Source organism: Vitis riparia, chromosome 18, assembly GCF_004353265.1.
Source record: "Vitis riparia cultivar Riparia Gloire de Montpellier isolate 1030 chromosome 18, EGFV_Vit.rip_1.0, whole genome shotgun sequence".
In the NCBI taxonomy this organism is placed as follows: Eukaryota; Viridiplantae; Streptophyta; class Magnoliopsida; order Vitales; family Vitaceae; genus Vitis; species Vitis riparia.
In genome coordinates this window covers 28,159,931-28,179,048 of record NC_048448.1, presented here as the reverse complement: position 1 = coordinate 28,179,048, position 19,118 = coordinate 28,159,931, and the positions used below count along the sequence as shown (strand labels likewise).

The 19,118-nt window shown below is 35.8% G+C and overlaps 3 protein-coding genes across 4 annotated transcripts; 2 read left to right on the top strand and 1 right to left on the bottom strand.

Moving 5' to 3' along the window:
• The first annotated feature begins 1,298 nt into the window (after positions 1-1,298).
• LOC117906057 (disease resistance protein RPV1-like) lies at positions 1,299-7,240 on the top strand. The gene is made up of 5 exons (XM_034818999.1): positions 1,299-1,501; positions 3,216-4,320; positions 4,466-4,777; positions 4,878-6,957; positions 7,132-7,240. Exons 1-4 carry the CDS (start codon positions 1,299-1,301, stop codon positions 6,849-6,851), a joined length of 3,594 nt encoding a protein of 1,197 aa, XP_034674890.1. The 3' UTR covers positions 6,852-6,957; positions 7,132-7,240.
• Positions 7,241-7,727: 487 nt separating this feature from the next.
• LOC117905623 (secreted RxLR effector protein 161-like) lies at positions 7,728-8,153 on the bottom strand. The gene has a single exon (XM_034818503.1). It carries the CDS (start codon positions 8,151-8,153, stop codon positions 7,728-7,730), a length of 426 nt encoding a protein of 141 aa, XP_034674394.1.
• Positions 8,154-13,241: 5,088 nt separating this feature from the next.
• LOC117906059 (laccase-15-like) lies at positions 13,242-16,124 on the top strand. Of its 2 annotated transcripts, none has more exons than XM_034819002.1 (6): positions 13,242-13,333; positions 13,569-13,719; positions 13,979-14,223; positions 14,316-14,444; positions 14,760-15,690; positions 15,856-16,124. In XM_034819002.1, the coding sequence occupies exons 3-6, from the start codon at positions 13,992-13,994 to the stop codon at positions 15,932-15,934; spliced, it is 1,371 nt and encodes a 456-aa protein (XP_034674893.1). In that variant the 5' UTR covers positions 13,242-13,333; positions 13,569-13,719; positions 13,979-13,991; the 3' UTR covers positions 15,935-16,124. The 2 variants fall into 2 exon arrangements, with proteins under 2 accessions (XP_034674893.1, XP_034674892.1); XM_034819001.1 differs by having other exon boundaries at positions 14,760-15,710.
• The last annotated feature ends 2,994 nt before the right edge of the window (positions 16,125-19,118 follow it).

Below are 19,118 nucleotides of genomic sequence, written 5' to 3'. Positions count from 1 at the left end.
TACCTGATGATAAATCGGAAATCTTTTTAAGGTTATAATCAACATTGTTATCTTATCCTAAAAAGTCAAAATCTTATATCTCCTCCTGACTGGGAGTATTGATTAACAGACTATTTTCCAAACTTATGATCTTTATATCCTCTTTAATAAAAGAACACAGAAAAAGTGTTTCTCCAATAATCGCAGGGCAATACTCTTTCAAGAAGGTAAGTATGTTAAGTTTCAAATGTTGGGAGGCCAAGTCATACAACCAGTCTTTGGTTCTTTTAGGCTATTTTAGGTTCCGGAAAATACCAAGGAAAGAAAAAAATGTTTAAGGAAAATGATTTTATCATATTTAATTATCCTATTCAACAATAATTAAGATTAGTTAGAAATTTATACGTTTTTAATTTATTTAATCTTTCCCTCGAATTTTTCGGGAATCAAACATAACCTTAGTATTTTCTCATACTTACAATTATCATCTTGTAATAGACCTAATGAAAGTGTTTTAAGTTTCAAATAAAGGCCAATATCATATAAGAAGAGAGTGATTGCCCTTCCTGTGTGGGATGGAGGTCAGAAAAGATGAATAAGGGAGAACGGTTTCCATAGAAGACCTCTTTATTTATGGTATTCTAATGGAGCTTGAACAAATGACAAAGGATTGCCCAAGTATAATATCCCTTGTTGTTGAAGGATTGAAAAACATGTAGCTCATGCCAGCTAAAAAGATTACATGTTTTCATACTATTGATCCTCTATGAAAACACCTGAATATGTGATCCAAGTATTCCAACCTTATTCCTTCACTGCATTCTATTTCCCCATAATTCTGGTTTTCTAAATAAAGTTGAAAGCATATATAATCCAGTGTACTTCATGTTTGCTGGTGTTTGTAACTGTTGACTCACCACTTGTGTCATGCTTTACCACTTACAGGCCTGAGGCTCATGTTATTGAGGAGATTACTTCCACTGTTTGGAAGAGTTTAAATCTGGAATTCTTACATGTTGAGAAGAACCTTGTTGGGATGGATCGACGAAGGGCATCTTCTACTTGTACTTCTATTGGTTCATGGGATTATGAAGTTTTCTTGAGCTTTAAGGGTGAAGATACCAGATACAATTTCACAGATCATCTCTATGCAGCTTTGTATCAGAAAGGGATTCGTACCTTTAGATTGGATGAGATCATGGGAGAAGAGGTTGCATCAGCTCTTTTTAAAGCTATTGAGAAGTCAAGGTGCATCCTTGTGGTTCTCTCAAAATACTTTGCCCACTCCAGTATGGTGTTTGGACGAATTGGTGAAGATCATGGAGTGCAGGAACCAAAATGGAAAAGTAATTCTTCCAGTTTTCTATCATGTGGATCCTTCCGATGTGAGAAAGCAGGAAGGGTGGTATGGAGAAGCATTAGCCCAACATGAATCAAGAAACATTTTTGGCCACAAGACACAGAGGTGGAGAGCAGCTTTGAGGGAAGTGGGCAATCTTTCTGGATGGCATGTACAGAATGGGTAAATATAGCTTGTTCCATACAATCTTTTGCGAGTATCCTTTATTTTTTACATAAATAATGACAAAACATAAATCTATTAAAAGATATATTCGACATATGTGTCTTTCCTAAAAAATCAAAATATTATGTCCCCCTTGAATGGGAATGCTATTGTTCAAGCTAAGTGTTGGTTAACTACATTTCTACTTTATTATTCATTATTCAATTCAAGGCTTCATTCTGGTTATTAACAGATTACCCAGGTTCATGGCCCATATACAGTGTTAAAATCTGCTTCATCAATTAAAATAGAAAAATCATGGACTTTCTAAATTATTTCCCTGAATTGGTTCTCATAGGCCCTGTGACTATTTGAAATGTAAGGCGCAAACATGATGTTTTTCTCAACAGAGAACCAATTTGGAGGAGTTTTTTCTTCTTCTTTCTTTCTTTCTTTCTTTTTTGTTTCTTTTTCCTTTACTTTTTTTTTAATGATATAACATTACTCTTTCAAAATATAAGTTGCATATAAAAGGTCTCAAGACTCAGTCATGTAGATGAGACTCAAGATAGAAGGCCAAAGTTTCTTGATGATACTTCTAAAATGTCATCTACTTTGTTTTTGTTCAAAACCAAGTCTTTCAAACTTAATCCCTATCCTTGAAATGCCAGAAAGGAACCCCTTTTTAAATTTGTTCACACACTCAAAACTGTAGATTTCAATAAGGTGTTTCATTGACATGATTTTTTGGGTGGGCTTTTGTTTCCTGTTTTTTCATTTTGTTATGGGAAATGGAGATTGTTTTGGTTGTATATGAAAATGATGATGTTTTATTTTGACTTGCATGTGTGATTAAGATACATTGCTTTTACTGATTTGATGATCACAAATAATTGTCTGAAGCAGGATTTCGTTGTAATCAATATGACAGGGAATAAGTTGATTTTCAGTAAAATCATCTCTTTTTTCTTCATCGATCATTTATTTCTTTCTTAAGATATCATACACAATATAAGTGAATATTTAAAAAATGATTTATTTATTTTTCAAAATTGTCTTTTTTCTAAAGATATATTTTTCTTCGATTAAAATTAGTTGGTCTGAATTTAAAACAATATTATATCTTCTTGTCCTTGCATTAATATTTAATTGGTTTCCTATTTCTTTGCATTTCTTTAATGGGTTAATATATTGGTGTGCACAAGCTTCTATTCTTGATTTTTGTTTTTTTAGTGTTTTTTGATACATACAAATACAGGACTAATGAAAAAGAAGCTTATAAAAGGAAGTGTGCAAAGTATCAAATAAAGGCTGACATCATCTAGGAAGGGATGTGAGTGCTCTTTCGGTATGGATAGAGGTTATTATACATCATTAAAGGACTATATTTAGAAACCCTTTTTCTACAATGCTCTAATGGAGTGCTTGAAAAAATGGCTATAGATCATCTATGTATAATATCTCTGATTGTCTAAGGATTGTCGATCATGTAGCTCATGCTAGCTAAATAGATTTGATGCTTTCAACTTATTGATTTTGTTGTAATGTATACTCAACATAATGAAAACACTTAAGTATGCGATATAATGTATTCATTGTTTTACCCCTAATGCATTCTATTTGCTCATAAGTCAGGTTTATAAATGAAACTAAGCATAATCAATTTTAGTTCATGTTTTCTACTATTTGTTACTCTGTTGGCTCATCCACGTATATGCCTTGCTGGTGGCAGGTCTGAGGCAGATTATATTGAGGATATTACTCGTGTTATTTTGATGAGATTTAGTCATAAACTCTTACATGTTGACAAGAACCTCATTGGGATGGATTATCATTTGGAAGAAATGGAAGAAATTTTTCCACAAATGATGGACTCAGTATCAAATGATGTTTGCATGGTTGGGATCTATGGACTTGGAGGAATTGGTAAGACAACCATTGCCAAAGTTTTATATAATCGAATTGCTGCTCAATTCATGATTACTACCTTTATTGCAAATGTTAGAGAGGATTCCAAAAGTCAGGGTCTACTTCATTTACAAAAGCAACTCCTTCATGATATCTTGCCAAGAAGGAAGAACTTTATAAGCACTATTGATGAAGGGATCCATATGATAAAAGATAGGCTTTGCTTTAAAAAGGTTCTTCTTGTGCTTGATGATGTTGATGATTTGAACCAATTGGAAGCCTTAGCTAGTGATCATAATTGGTTTGGTCCAGGAAGTAGAATTATTGTAACAACTAGAGATAAGCATTTGTTGGAGGTGCATGAAGTGGATACATTATATGAGGCTAAGAAATTAGATCACAAGGAAGCTGTTGAACTCTTTTGTTGGAATGCTTTTAAACAGAACCACCCCAAGGAAGATTATGAAACACTTTCAAATTCTGTGGTACATTATGTTAATGGTTTACCATTAGGTCTTAAAGTTTTGGGTTGTTTCCTATATGGCAAGACAGTACGTCAATGGGAAAGTGAATTGCATAAACTAGAATGGGAACCTAACCAAGAAATTCAATGTGTGCTTAAGAGAAGTTATGATGAATTAGATTGCACACAACAACAAATATTCCTAGATGTTGCTTGCTTCTTTAATGGAGAGGATAAAGATTTTGTTACTAGAATCCTAGAGGCTTGTAACTTCTATGCAGAGAGTGGAATACGAGTCCTTGGTGATAAGTGCCTCATAAGTATTGTAGACAACAAGATATGGATGCATGATTTGTTACAACAAATGGGGAAAGACATTGTTGGACAAGGATTTCCTGAAGAACCTGGAAAATGGAGCAGATTGTGCTATCCTGAGGTTGTAAGTCGTGTATTAACAAGAAAAATGGTAAGAGCAAACTGCAAATGAACCTACTTTTAAACTTGAATGATATTTAGAATATATAAGCTTCAATAATATCATTTTTGTTTAGGTTACAAATATTACTTGTATGTATTTTGCTCTTCACTTGTCCTCTACTCTTGTTTGTCAGGGAACAGAGGCAATTAAAGGCATACTCTTGAACTTGTCTATACCAAAGCCGATACACATTACTACTGAATCCTTTGCAAAGATGAAGAATCTTAGGTTGCTCAAAATCTATTCAGATCATGAATTTGCTTCGATGGGGGAGCACAGTAAAGTAAAGTTGTCTAAAGACTTTGAATTCCCTTCTTATGAGCTAAGATATCTCTATTGGCAAGGATATCCTTTGGAATCTTTGCCATCAAGTTTTTATGCAGAGGACCTTGTAGAACTTGACATGTGTTATAGCAGCTTAAAACAACTTTGGGAAAGTGACATGGTATGATTATTGATTATTTATTCGTGTCACTTCTTTAATTAATCTCTAAAGTCCATGAAAGCTTATATATTGAAGCCATTATTATTATTTTCTGTTACAGCTTCTTGAAAAGTTAAATACCATCAGATTGAGTTCCTGTCAACGCCTCGTTGAAATTCCAGACATCTCAGTTAGTGCACCCAATCTGGAGAAACTAATTCTTGATGGTTGTTCAAGTTTGGTTAAGGTTCACCCATCTATTGGAAAGCTGAGCAAGCTTATTTTGTTGAATTTGAAAAACTGCAAAAAGCTTAGCAATTTTCCGAGCATCATCGACATGGAAGCGCTTGAAATTCTTAATTTGTCTGGCTGCTCAGAGCTCAAGAAGTTTCCAGATATTCAAGGTAACATGGAACATTTATTGGAGCTTTATTTGGCTTCAACAGCTATTGAGGAACTTCCCTCCTCAATTGAGCATCTCACTGGACTTGTTTTATTGGATCTGAAAAGGTGCAAAAATCTTAAGAGTCTTCCCACAAGTGTCTGTAAGTTGGAATCCCTTGAATATCTCTTTCTCTCTGGTTGTTCAAAATTAGAGAATTTTCCAGAAATGATGGAGGAAATGGAAAATTTGAAAGAGCTTCTTTTAGATGGAACATCAATAGAAGGGCTACCCTCTTCTATTGACTCTCTAAAAGGCCTTGTTTTATTGAATCTGAGGAATTGCAAGAATCTTGTGAGTCTTCCAAAAGGCATGTGTACATTGACATTTCTTGAAACACTCATTGTCTCTGGTTGTTCACAATTAAACAATTTGCCAAAGAACCTTGGGAGCCTGCAACATCTAGCGCAGCTCCATGCAGATGGAACTGCTATAACACAACCACCTGATTCAATTGTTCTTTTGAGAAACCTCAAAGTATTGATCTATCCTGGATGTAAAAGATTAGCACCTACATCATTGGGTTCGCTCTTTTCATTCTGGTTGTTGCATAGAAACAGTTCAAACGGGATTGGTTTGCGCTTGCCTTCTGGTTTTTCTTGTTTTAGGTCCTTCACAAATTTAGACCTAAGTGACTGCAAACAAATAGAAGGAGCAATCCCCAATAGTATTTGCTCCTTAATCTCATTGAAGAAGTTAGATCTAAGCAGAAACGATTTTCTAAGCATACCTGCAGGCATCAGTGAACTTACAAGCCTAAAAGACCTCCGACTGGGGCAGTACCAGAGTCTCACAGAAATTCCAAAGCTTCCACCAAGTGTCCGAGACATACATCCACACAATTGCACAGCACTTTTACCAGGCTCGTCAAGTGTAAGCACACTGGAAGGGCTACAGTTCCTATTCTATAATTGCTCCAAATCAGTTGAGGACCAATCCTGTGGTGATAAGAGGAATGAAATACAAAGATTTCCACATAATTATGTGTCTTCCACTGCTTCTGTTTCCTCTCTAACTACTTCACCAGTTTTGATGCAAAAGTTGTTTGAAAATATTGCATTTAGTATTGTTTTTCCTGGCAGTGGAATCCCTGAGTGGATCTGGCATCAGAGTGTGGGATCTTCTATTAAAATAGAGCTACCTACAGATTGGTATAATGATGACTTCTTGGGATTTGCTCTCTGCTCTGTTCTTGAACAACTTCCTGAAAGAATTATATGCCATTTGAATTCTGATGTTTTTGATTATGGAGACTTGAAAGACTTCGGTCATGATTTCCATTGGAAAGGCAACCATGTTGGGGCAGAACACGTCTGGCTGGGTTATCAACCATGTTCCCAGTTGAGGTTGTTTCAATTCAATGACCCCAATGACTGGAATCACATTGAGATTTCTTTTGAAGCAGCCCACAGATTCAACTCAAGTGCATCCAATGTGGTGAAGAAGTGTGGGGTATGTCTTATTTATGCAGAAGACCTTGAAGGAATCCATCCAGGAAATAGAAAACAACTTGAAAGTAGGGGTTGTAATGTAGTCGAGAGAAGCAGTGACAGAGCAGGATTCAATCGAAGTGGAATGGACTCTAGTTATAGTGGCAGCAATGACAGACCCACCAACCATCCCACGCTCAAGCGCAAGCGTCCTCAAGAATGACTACCATCGTCCAGACTCTTTATTCCAATAAAATTCTCTTTTTTGTTGATTTGGTCATGCATGCTCAAAATTAGTGATGGTATATTATATTTCTGTCGACTTTTAGGTGAGTCTTCATCTTTTCTCTTATTGAGTTATATTGATTGAAGCAACTGAAATTCTTTAAGGAGTCGTTCTTTCTTGTTTCTTCAATATTTTAGGTAGACATTTTTGTTTGAATATTACCTTTGATTTTGCTGAAATTTGTTACCAAGCCTTTCTGATTAGGTGTCTTTTTTAGCACTTGGTGGTGAATATGGGAAGTTTGATTATGAAAATCAAGCAAAGTTGGTGTTGGGTGATGAATGCAAGTTGCCTGATGAAACACCCAGCATACTTCTTTTCTGAGTGTAAATCAACAAAGGTATTTCTCAATTCTTTGTATCTTTATTAGAGGAATAATACTCATATATATATATATATATATATAATATACACACACACACAATTGAGAGTCTTAAATTAGGAAGATATTATCCCTAAGGAAACAACTAAATTATGGTAAGTACAGATATATACAGCTAACACTCCCCCTCAAGCTGGAGCATAAATGTTGATCATGCCCAGCTTGTTACAAAAGTACTCAACTCGAGTTCCATTTAGAGCTTTTGTAAAAATATCCCCAAGTTCCTCTCCAGTCTTCACATAGCCAGTAGAGATTAGATTTTCCTCAATCTTTTCACGAATGAAGTGACAATCGACCTCAATGTGTTTGGTTCTTTCATGATAGACTGGGTTCGTAGCAATATGAAGAGTGGCTTGATTGTCACACCAAAGCTTCGCTGGCATTGTGCACTTCATTCCCACTTCACATAAGAGTTGATGTATCCATATGATTTAAGTAGCCTGTGCCATGGCCCTATACTCAGATTCTGCACTCGAACGGAATACAACACTCTGCTTCTTACTTTTCCAAGCCACTAGATTCCCACCAAAAAACACACAATAACCTATAGTGGATCTTCTATCAAACTTAGAACCTGCCCAATCCGCATCAGAAAAACACTCAATGCGAGTATGTCCCTGACTACTGTATAGTATGCCTAGACCAGGAGCCTTCTTTAGATAGCACAAAATTTGCTCTAAAGCTGCCCAATGCTTTATTGTAGGTGCAGATGTGAACTGACTAACAACACTTACTGTATATGCAATATATGGTCGCGTCACGGTGAGATAATTCAGCTTTCCAACCACTCTCAGATACCTCTCAGGGTTGTAGAAGGGATCTCCATCATCTAGCATAAGTTGTACATTAGGAACCATCGGGGTAGTACATGGCTTTGCTTTTATCTTACCAGTCTCTTTAAGCAGATCAAGCACATACTTCCTCTATGATAAGAACATCCCTTTCTTGCTCCTTGATACTTCTATTCCCAGGAAATACTTCAGTTCACCCAAATCCTTTGTATGAAACTTGGAATGCATGAATGCCTTAAGATCAGAGATTCATGCATGATCATTTCCCGTAATAACTATATCATCGACATAAACCACAAGAAGTATGATACCAGTAGTTGATTTCTTGTAGAAAATGGAATGATCTTTCTTGCTCTTGTTCATGCCAAATGCTTGAATCTCCTTACTGAATTTTCCAAACCAAGCATAGGGACTCTGCTTCAATCCATAGAGAGCTTTTTTCAGACAACAAACCTTCCCATACTTCCCCTGAGCAACAGACCCAGGAGGTTGCTCCAGATAGACTTCTTTTTCTAGATCACCATGAAGAAAAGCATTCATGATGTCTAACTGATGTATCATCCACTATTGGGAAGCAGCAATAGAAATAAATAGTCGAACTGAATTTAGTTTGGCAATTGGAGAAAAAGTATCAGAATAGTCTACTCCATATGTCTGAGCATATCCTCTAGCTACAAGCCTAGCTTTCAGTCTTGCCACAAAGCCATCAGGATTAACTTTTACCTCAAAGACCCACTTGCAGCCAACAACTTTCTTTCCTTGAGGCAAATCAACAAGTTTCCATGTGTGATTGTCCTCCAATGCATGAATTTCTTCAAGCATTGCATTCTTCCAACCAGGATGATTCAGGGCCTCTGTAACAGTTTTAGGTGCTGAAATAGAATCTAAAGAGGCTACAAGAACACTTAAGGAAGATGACAGGTGATCATAAGACACAAAGTTAACAATGGAATAGGTAGATTTGCAGTGTCGTTTACCTTTTCGAAGGCTAATGGGAAGGTCGAGATCACTGGAAGGATCAGATGACGAAGGAGTTGGTGTAGGACATGTATCTGTTGTCACTGGGCGCCGAGAGTACACCTGTACAATTGGTGGTTTGACTGGAGCAGGAGGAACATCAACAACAGTACCTAAATGAGCAAGAGACGCATCAGAATCAATCACACTTGATTGCCCAACAGTTGGTCTTGAATTAACCATTTGATACACAAGCCATTCTTCATCCTCCTCCTCACTTGCAGAACTTGTGGGTGAAGAGAAAAATGATGTGTCTTTTGAAAACACAACATTCGTTGATACTAGATACTTATTGAGATCAGTTGAGAAACATCTATAACCCTTTTGCAGTCTTGAGTACCCCAAGAAAACACACTTTAACGCCTTAGGATCAAGTTTAGTAACAGAAGGCCTTGTATCTCTAACATAGCATATACATCCAAAAATTCTTGGTTCAATTGGAAAGAGTGATTTCTGTGGATGTATTACTTTGTACGGAATATCACCTTTAAGCACTACAGTGGGCATACGGTTGATCATAAAACAAGCTGTGGAAACTGCATCAGCTTAAAATTGTTTCGGAACCTTCATCTGAAACATGAGTGCACAAGCCGTCTTAAGTAAATGCCTATTTTTTCTTTCAGCAACCCCATTTTGAGAAGGAGTATCAACACAAGATGTTTGATGAAGAATCCCATTGTGACTCATGTAGTTCTGAAATGAGTTAGACACATATTCTTTTCCATTATCGCTTCTTAATATTTTCACAGACACATCATATTAGGTTTTAATCTTAGCAGAGAATGCACAAAAATGTGAAAATACTTCTGAACAATTCTTCATAATTAAATCCAAGTCATTCGAGAAAAATCATTCACAAAGGTAAAAAAATATCAAAACCCAGTTTTAGAAGTAATAGGACAAGGACCCCAAAGATCAGAATGTACTAACTCAAACAAAGACTCAGCCCGTTTATTAATCCTTGGGCCTAAAGAACTACGATGATGCTTCGCAAAAAGACATGACTCACAATCTAATGAAGGTAAATTATCAAACTGAGGACACAATTTCTTCAACACCGGCAGAGAAGGATGTCCTAACCGACAATGAGCTTCAACAAGAGGGGCAGTACTGACACACGCAACTGGTCGAGGTACCCACTCATCAAGAATATAAAGCCCATCAGATACATGTCCTTTACCAAATGTCCGTTTCGTCATAAGATCCTGAAACACACAATGATCAGGGAAAAATGAGACACTACAATTCAGATTTTTGGTAAGTTTACTGACAGAAATTAAGTTAAAGGCCAAATTTGGTAAGTTTAACACAGAAGATAACATAATAGAAGATGTTGGTTTCACAGTCCCAGACCCTTTAATCTCATAGGTAGAACCATCAGCAACAGTAACAGGAGGAGTAGAATGTGTTCTGAAGGTAGAGAAAGTTTTATGATTACCTGTCATATGATCTGTGGCACCTGAATCAATTATCCATTTGTTTGAGGAGGAGACAAGACATGTTTTACCTGACTCTGCCAGAGCACTAACAGGAGTAGATGCTTTCAGTGCGTCTTGATACTGTGAATATTTAGCAAACTCTTCTGCTGTCATTGTGACGATCTTGTCTGAGAAGTCTGAAAATGTAGCAGTATCAGATGTAGCAACATTGGCAATTTGAATTCTCCGATTTCGATTTTGCAATTTCCTGCAGTTTCTCTTGGTATGGCCAGCCTCATGGCAGTAAAAACACACAATAGTACTTGAATCATTGCCACGATTTTCGAATGCCCTGTTTCTGCCCCTGTTATTCACCCTTCTTGTATTTTCTGCATTTCCTCCTTTTGCAACAAGAACATTGGTGTGCTGAGAAGATGAGACATTCTCAGTTCGTAGAACTCTACTGAAAACTTCCTGAAGGGAACCAATGTCAGAACCAGAAAGAATCTGAGATTTTGCAGTCTCAAACTCAGATGGGAGACCGGATAAGAAACTCATAACAACCATCTGTTCCCTTTGAGCCTGTTGTACTTTAACATCCGGACTGAAAGGCATAAGTGCATTCAATTCCTCATATACCTTCTTGAAGTCCATAAAATATGCAGTGAGGGATTTAGCTCCCTTTTCAAGACAATGGAAGGCATTCCATACATCATACATCCGAGAGACATTTCCTTTTCCAGAGTAAAGAAAATCAAGATAATCCATTAGCTCTTTAACAAATTCACAATGACTCAGCAGACCAACGATATCACTATTAATAGAGTTTTTCATCTGCAGAAATAACCGTGCATCATCTTGCAACCAAAGTTTTCTAGTGATATCAGTAGGAGGTTCCTCAGTCAAGTGGTCATCTTTAGCAACACTTTTCAGATAAATTTTGATAGTCTTGCTCCATTCAATATAATTAGACCCATTTAATTTGTGTTCAGTTATTTTTGACACAATGGGCACTATATTAGCAACATAATTCTTATTCTCTTCCATGATAATAAAATTCAATCTCCAAAGTAATCAGCCCAGACCAGAAATTACAATTCACCACACAGCAAGAAGAAAGAGACCAGTACCTCTCTTACACGAAGGCGTCAAAAGCGTCAAAGCTTGCGTCAAAAGCAACTATAAAACCCTTGACAAAATGGATTGTTGTCGTGGCTGCCAAGGTGGGCGAAAAGGAGTGTGCTACTGGATCGGAGAATCACAATCGTCGGTTTCCGGCGACTGCGATGTACAGGGAACAGCCGGCCAGATTCGGAGCAAAGTGCGAATCTAGGGTTGCGGTGGAGCAAGAGGAACGCCGGTGATCAGTGTCGAAGTGGTGGTGAGTCGAGATTTACTTCGGCTAAGTAACAGTAGTGGCGAACCCTAAAAGGCGCTCCTCTGGGCAGTGAAGGCCGGGGCTTTCAATGATTTCGGAAGACGGCGTTGCTTCGACAGCGGAGAGAAGGCGTGAGAGGGTGTTGGGATCTGAGAAGAAGGCGTCTCAGGAAGGTGGATCGAGGGGCAAGGTTCACCGGACTAGCGATGGTGACAAATCTGACAAATCTCCATCGACGCGTCCCAATGGCAGAATCTCAAAGAACAAGAGCGAGATCACCCTGGCCAGAGAACGGGATTGCGAAGCCAACGCAACTGATCGGAGGTCAACAGAAGCTGCTACGCTCTTCCACGCGCTTCTCCACGCGCCGGTGCGTGAGTTGATGCGTCCTGCTTCTCAGTCCGAACGAGTGAGCTTCACGCGTTCAGCATCAGGTCGCCGGACTTCGGGTACCGACCGATCTTGACACCTCGCTTCTCCCTCCGAAGGCAGTGACACTACCAGGTCATTTTTATCCCTTGACCTAAGAACAAACCCAGAATTTGAGCCAATGGCTCTGATACCATGTAACTGAATCAAGGTATTTCTCAATTCCTTCTTATTTATTAGAGGAATAATACACATATATATATATATATATACAATTGAGAGTCCTAATTAGGAAGGTATTATCCCTAAGGAAACAACCAAATTATGGTATGTACAGATATATACAGCTAACAGGAAACAACTTTGTCCCATCCAGACGAAAACAATAATCATGTTTGCCAAAATCATTGGTTCAACACTATTGATTATCTTAAAAAATAATTTTAAAATAATTCTTAAAAGGAGTTGTCTATGAAAAACAGTTTATACGCGAAGCCAAAATTTTCATGGCTTAATTAATATTTCTTGAAATAATCAATAGAAGACTTGTGAAAGAATATTTTAAATTTATTCTAAAATAACGTGTAAGTAACCTGTAAGAAATTTTCACAATTGTTAGCTGTAAGAAATTTTCTTAATTCTAAAATAACGTGTAAGTAACCTGTAAGAAATTTATTCGAAAATAATTCTTCACACATTTGGTTTATTTTAATTTGGTAAGTGATCAAATATCATTATTATATATAGTGGTCCTGCTCATTGAAGTGGTCAAAGAACATTAAAAACCAATACACATTCAAATCACTTCTTCTTATATTGATACGTGGAGAGGAGGAATTGTATCCTGAGAGAATTATCATGACTATATAATGAATCACATATGAAAGACATACAACAAAAGTAGTAAGAAAATTGAAGGAGTTGTGTTTAGGAAAAGATAAGAGGCTTTTATTCCAGAGAAGATATCGCTGATCATGAAGGTTTTCCTCTTACAAATTTTAGTATTTCAACTTTTTGGTGGTGGCATCCATTGCCAAGCTTCAACCCGTCGGCATACTTTTGTGGTAAATACTATATATGATTCTAGCCTTAATGTCACCTTCTGATCATAATATTTAGGGAGCAGTATGACTCTCATTTTCCCTCGTAAGACCCCTTACCCTGGTGTCGTTGAGTCGTTCATGCATGCTATCAATTTTTAAGTGGTTATACACTTGCATGAATGGATCGATGCAACTATTCATGCATGTAATATTTCTTTTGGGATGAGGTTGGTGGTTAACTTTTAATTGGTTGCAGGTGAGGGAAGCTTCATATACAAGGCTTTGTAGCACCAAGGACATCTTAACAGTAAATGGACAATTTCCGGGACCAACTATATATGCTATGAAAGGAGAGACGATCATTGTTGACGTTTATAAAAGGGAAAAGAAAATCTCACCATTCATTGGTAGGTCTTGAGAGTGTCTCAGAGAAAGAGCGACGACAGCATACCTACATGGCATGCATTCTTTCATTTCTAAGAGGGGGCTGCAATATATTGCTTTGCAAATAAAGTCAAATTTAAAACAATACTTTAGGGTTATTTGCTTTAGTTCCATTGAAATACAGTTGATGCCGCTTGTTACTATGATAATATGTTGTTGCATGCCATCTTTTGTTAGTTCGAAAATAAGTACTAGTTTTAACGTATTGTTATTGTTTTGCAGGCATGGGGTGAACATGCCTAGATATCCATGGACAGATGGTCCCGAGTATATCACACAATATCCAATTCAGCCAGGGTCAAAGTTTAGTCAGAAGATCATCCTTTCCTCTGAGGAAGGCACTTTATGGTGGCATGCTCATAGTGATTGGACCCGAGCCATCGTTCATGGAGCTATAATCGTCTATCCCAAGAATGAAACCAAGTATCCTTTTCACAAACCTAATGCAGAAGTTCTCATCATATTAGGTATAAGTGTTGTTAGTTTTAAATGTTAATTTACATATTATGAATTAACCAACAAAGCAAAATCTAAAATTATTGGAGTTGTTAAAATGCAAGACAATGGTGGAAGATTGATGTGAATGTGATTCGAGATGAAGGGCTTGCAAGTGGAGTTGACGCCAATGCCTCTGATTCTTTATTGATAAATGGACAACCTGGTGATCTACTTCCATGCTCAAAATCAGGTACAAATTAAGTTTAACTTCCCATTTTAAAATTGTACACGATTTCATTTTCTTGTATGTTGACCATATTACTTTTTCTTATTAACATCAACATATTTAAAGCTTAATGCTAAAAAAGAGGAATACAACTATGAGGATAGTAAAGCCATGATTTAACACGTGAGAAAAGGCTAGTCCAAATATAATTTTGAACTATGGAGCCAAATTTACACCCCTAATCAATCAATTACTTCATAATTGGTGGATCCTCATGGAAACTTTTTCTTTTTTCTTTTGGCTAGTCATAAGTACACAACTTTCCCTTTCTAATTGCAGGCACATTCAAGCTAGCAGTGGATTATGGAAAGACCTATCTACTTCGCATAATCAATGCTGCCTTGCACGAGGCTCTCTTCTTCTCCATTGCCAAGCATAAAATGACAGTGGTAGGAATAGATGGTAGCTACACGAAACCATTGACACAAGATTATATCACAATATTTCCTGGCCAAACCTTCGATGTCTTACTAGAAGCTAACCAACACTCGGATCATTATTACATGGTAGCTATAATTTTTTCCCTTACCCCGACAGGTCGTAATATTTATGATAACACAACCACCACAGCTATTGTTCAGTACAGGGGATACTACACTCCATCTTCACCTCCCTTCTTGCCTCATTTACCTGCATACAATGACACAAATGCATCGGTTCAGGTCATGGCCAACCTCCGAAGCTTAGCAGATGCAGAACATCCTTGCAATGTCCCATTGAGCACGAGCACTAAACTGATTTACACTGTTTCTTTAAACTCGTACCCATGCGTCAATGATTCATATTCAGGGCCAAATGGGACGTGGTCTGCCGCAAGTATAAACAACATAAGCTTCCATACCCCTACAATTGACATATTGGAAGCTTACTATTATAACATTAGTGGTGTATATGAAGATAAATTTCCTAGCGTTCCACCAGTGGTGTTTGATTTTACAGCTGATTATCTTCCATTACTCTATCAGTTGCCGAGCACCGGAACAGAAGTAAGGGTTCTTGAGTATAACTCCACAGTGGAGCTTGTTTTTCAAGGGACAAACTTGGTTGGAGGGGCAATCCACCCCATGCATCTCCATGGACACAGTTTCTATGTTGTTGGATGGGGATTTGGGAATTTCGATGAAAATAGGGATCCTATGCGCTACAATCTGGTGGATCCTCCCCATCAGAATACCATCTCTGTTCCTAAGAATGGTTGGGTTGCAATCAGGTTCGAGGCCTCCAACCCTAGTATGTTGCAAGCACTCATGTCCTCTATTTAAAAAAAAAAAAAAAAATACAACCCTTGAAACTGCCAACCTGCATACTAAGGAAATAATTTTTCTTAATATTACAATTAAGTTAGGTGTAATGTTGTGTATTTTCTCTATTGTAGGAGTGTGGTTCATGCACTGCCATGTAGAAGAACATCTGACTTGGGCTATGGAAACTGCATTCTTAGTGAAAAATGGTAAACACCTAGAAGCTCAAATGTTGCCTCCTCCATCCGACATGCCACCATGTTGAAGCTGCAAAGAAATAACATGCCAAAGATTTCATTGAATATTCGTATTATTCAGCTTTCATGATTTATTTTCTGTTCAATAAATACAATGCTAAGATGCCTCCCAATGCCATGTCCACAATAGATATATCTTGATTTGACAACTTTTGGCTATTCCAATTTCTTTGGACATGATAAAATATCATGTTGTATTAGAAAAGTTTGAAATGGGATAGTTTAAAATTATCTTGATTTGACAATTTTTTGGCTTATCCATATTTTATTCAAATTCCGTAGAAATTTAGGTATCATATTAATAATTAAAAAAATTATAAATGATATAGTTTAGAGTAATTGACTTATTCTTACATTTTAAAATTAGACTATGATATAAATGGATACTTGTGAAAAAGGTCATAAAATGGTTTATTTAATTTTTTTTACTTTTACATCTAAAAATATTTTACAAATAAGATAATTTTTATGAAGTCTTATACAGTTGAGATAAAGTCGGTTCTTTTTTATTTATTTATTTTAAATTAAAATAAACATTTTTTCCTAAAGTTAAAATAATTTGTATATAATTTATATTTTTACCTTCTATTTTAATAACAATATCACAAGATCTACACCAAGATAAAGGAAAAGGAAAAAAAAAAAAATCACCCATTTCCGTTGCATGGGCACAAATTGAGCCTAACCCACATTGAAAGAACTCCAAATATGTTTTTTAGTGATTTGATTACTTTTCAACTCCTTTTTTTTTTTTTTTTTTTTTTTACATTAAGGTAAACCCTTTTTTGCTTCCTTAAATTAAAATAACTAGTAAAACAAATCTCTGGTTTTTGTAAATTAAAACGTAGGAGTTGATCATTTGAATTTATGGTTTAGAGAAAAGACACTTACCAATTAACTAAGTTGTTGCAAACCAAACCCTCCAAGTTGGCAGGAAGGTTGTAGAGTCATGAGTGGTGTGCTAAAAAATATTAAATAATAAACTTTGGTTTTATGGACTTGGAATATTCCAGCTGACATTCCAATGCTATTGAATTAAGAAATAAATTAATAAATTATTCATTGACTATTGTCTCATTTTCTTCGATCATCAGTTGTTGTGGTTGGAGTTGAAGAAGCAATGCATAACAATGTCAGAAGCGAAGAAAGGTGGAGAGAGGCCAAAATTTCACACTACCTTTACCTAATAGATAGAGTTAAAAGGAATAAATTTGGGCATGATCTAATTAAATTAAACTTTATACTAAATAAGCTATAAATTCACTTTTTTTCTACTAAATAAGCTATAAATTCACGAATAGAAGATTTTTCTATTTAACTCTTACCATATCACCTTGTTTCATTGTCTTTATTGTTAGATTTTCCATTTTAAACATTTTTTTTTTCTTTTGAAAACTATTTGTTCCATTGTACTTTGAATCTTTTATGATCAAATATTTAAAAACTTACAAGATTTGTTGATTTAGTAATTGTTTTATATTTTAAGTCTAAGAAATACAATTGTGAACCCGCATTTTTCATGTGTGTCCTTACTTGATAGTGAGACTTGTTTTTATTGTAAAAAACTATTTTTTTTTTTTAAGTTGGAGTCGTTACTTATTTTTGTTTATTTTTAAAAGAAAATAAAATAAGAAATAAAACCCTAGTGTAACTCCATTTTTAAAGAAAAGACGTATTAGCAAAAATCGAGTCTGAATCCAGAGGTTAGGTTACCTATTGGTAAGGTACTATAGTAATACCATTTTAAGCCTTAAAAATGTTTTTACTAAGCACGTAAAAGAGAATTATGATAATTAATTAATCAATCATGGATACTGAAAAAAAGAATAATACAAGTACATGAAATAATGCAAAAGAAAATTATAAGGATATGCAAAAATAATACATAAGAAATGCATAAAATAATTTATTTGAAAAATTTTATTATTTCAAATATCATAATACAATTTTCAGAAATTTTCAAAGAATTCATTTATAGTGAGACGAAATTTCGTCCTCCACTCCCACATCAATCATTAATGATGTAAATTAAATTAAATGATTTTCCAACAAAATGATTTTCACGGCATTCCATCTACTTTCCTTGTTCCTCGGAGACGTGTCATGCTGAAGTATTGTGGGCATCACATGTGTGGGTGAATGGGTGGATGGTTGGAGTCAAACCTCTTTCTTACATTTAAAATTAAATAATAATTAAAATATTGAAATCCATTTTTATTTTTTATATATGGAGACTAATTTGTAAACAATTGAAAAGAGTCCGGATCCAGTAGAGACCTTTGACAAGATTTGTAGCACACACAACCCCCACCTTGCAAGGGAGATTCCATCTCTGTCTTTCCACCAACCTGTGTTCTCCTGCAATTTCTTTTCACTTTTTATGAAGAAATTGCATGTATTTAAGCTGAGTTAAAGTGAGTCCTCATAGTAGGAGCGGATGGCTTTTGCAAATCCTCAAAGTCAAAGAGCGTCTTCTTCTTCATCTTCCATTTCTATTCGTGGATGGAATTACGATGTTTTCTTGAGCTTTATAGGTGAAGATACCCGCCATAATTTTACAGATCATCTCTACAGAACTTTGAGTCGGAAAGGGATTCGTACCTTTAGGGAAGATGAAGAGCTTCCAAGAGGAGAAGAGATTGCAGCAGAACTTTTAAAAGCTATTGAAGAGTCAAGGATTTACCTCATAATTCTGTCAGAAAACTATGCCCGTTCTAGGTGGTGTTTGGAAGAACTGACAAAGATCATGGATTGAAAACTTTTTTGTAGGTTTCTTTGCTTCAGTGGGCTCAATCACTTCAAAAAGTGTTTCCAATTTCTATTCCATTTCTATATTATCTTAGGCTATGTTTGGTTCTAGAAAATTGAAGAAAAATGTGAGGAAAATAAAATAAAGAGAAAAAAATAGAAGAAAAAAAAAGTTTAAACTTAATAAATTATTTTTATATGCTTCTTCAAACTCATTTTACTTATGTCCCACTATTATATAAAGATTAAATAATTTTAAAATATATAACGTTTTTACAAATTTTAATCATATTTGATTTTCTTTTGTATTTCTCATGGTGAAACCAAATATAAGAATGTTATTTCCACGTTAAAATTAAGTGGGTGGCCCACTAACCTAGTGTTTTAATTTT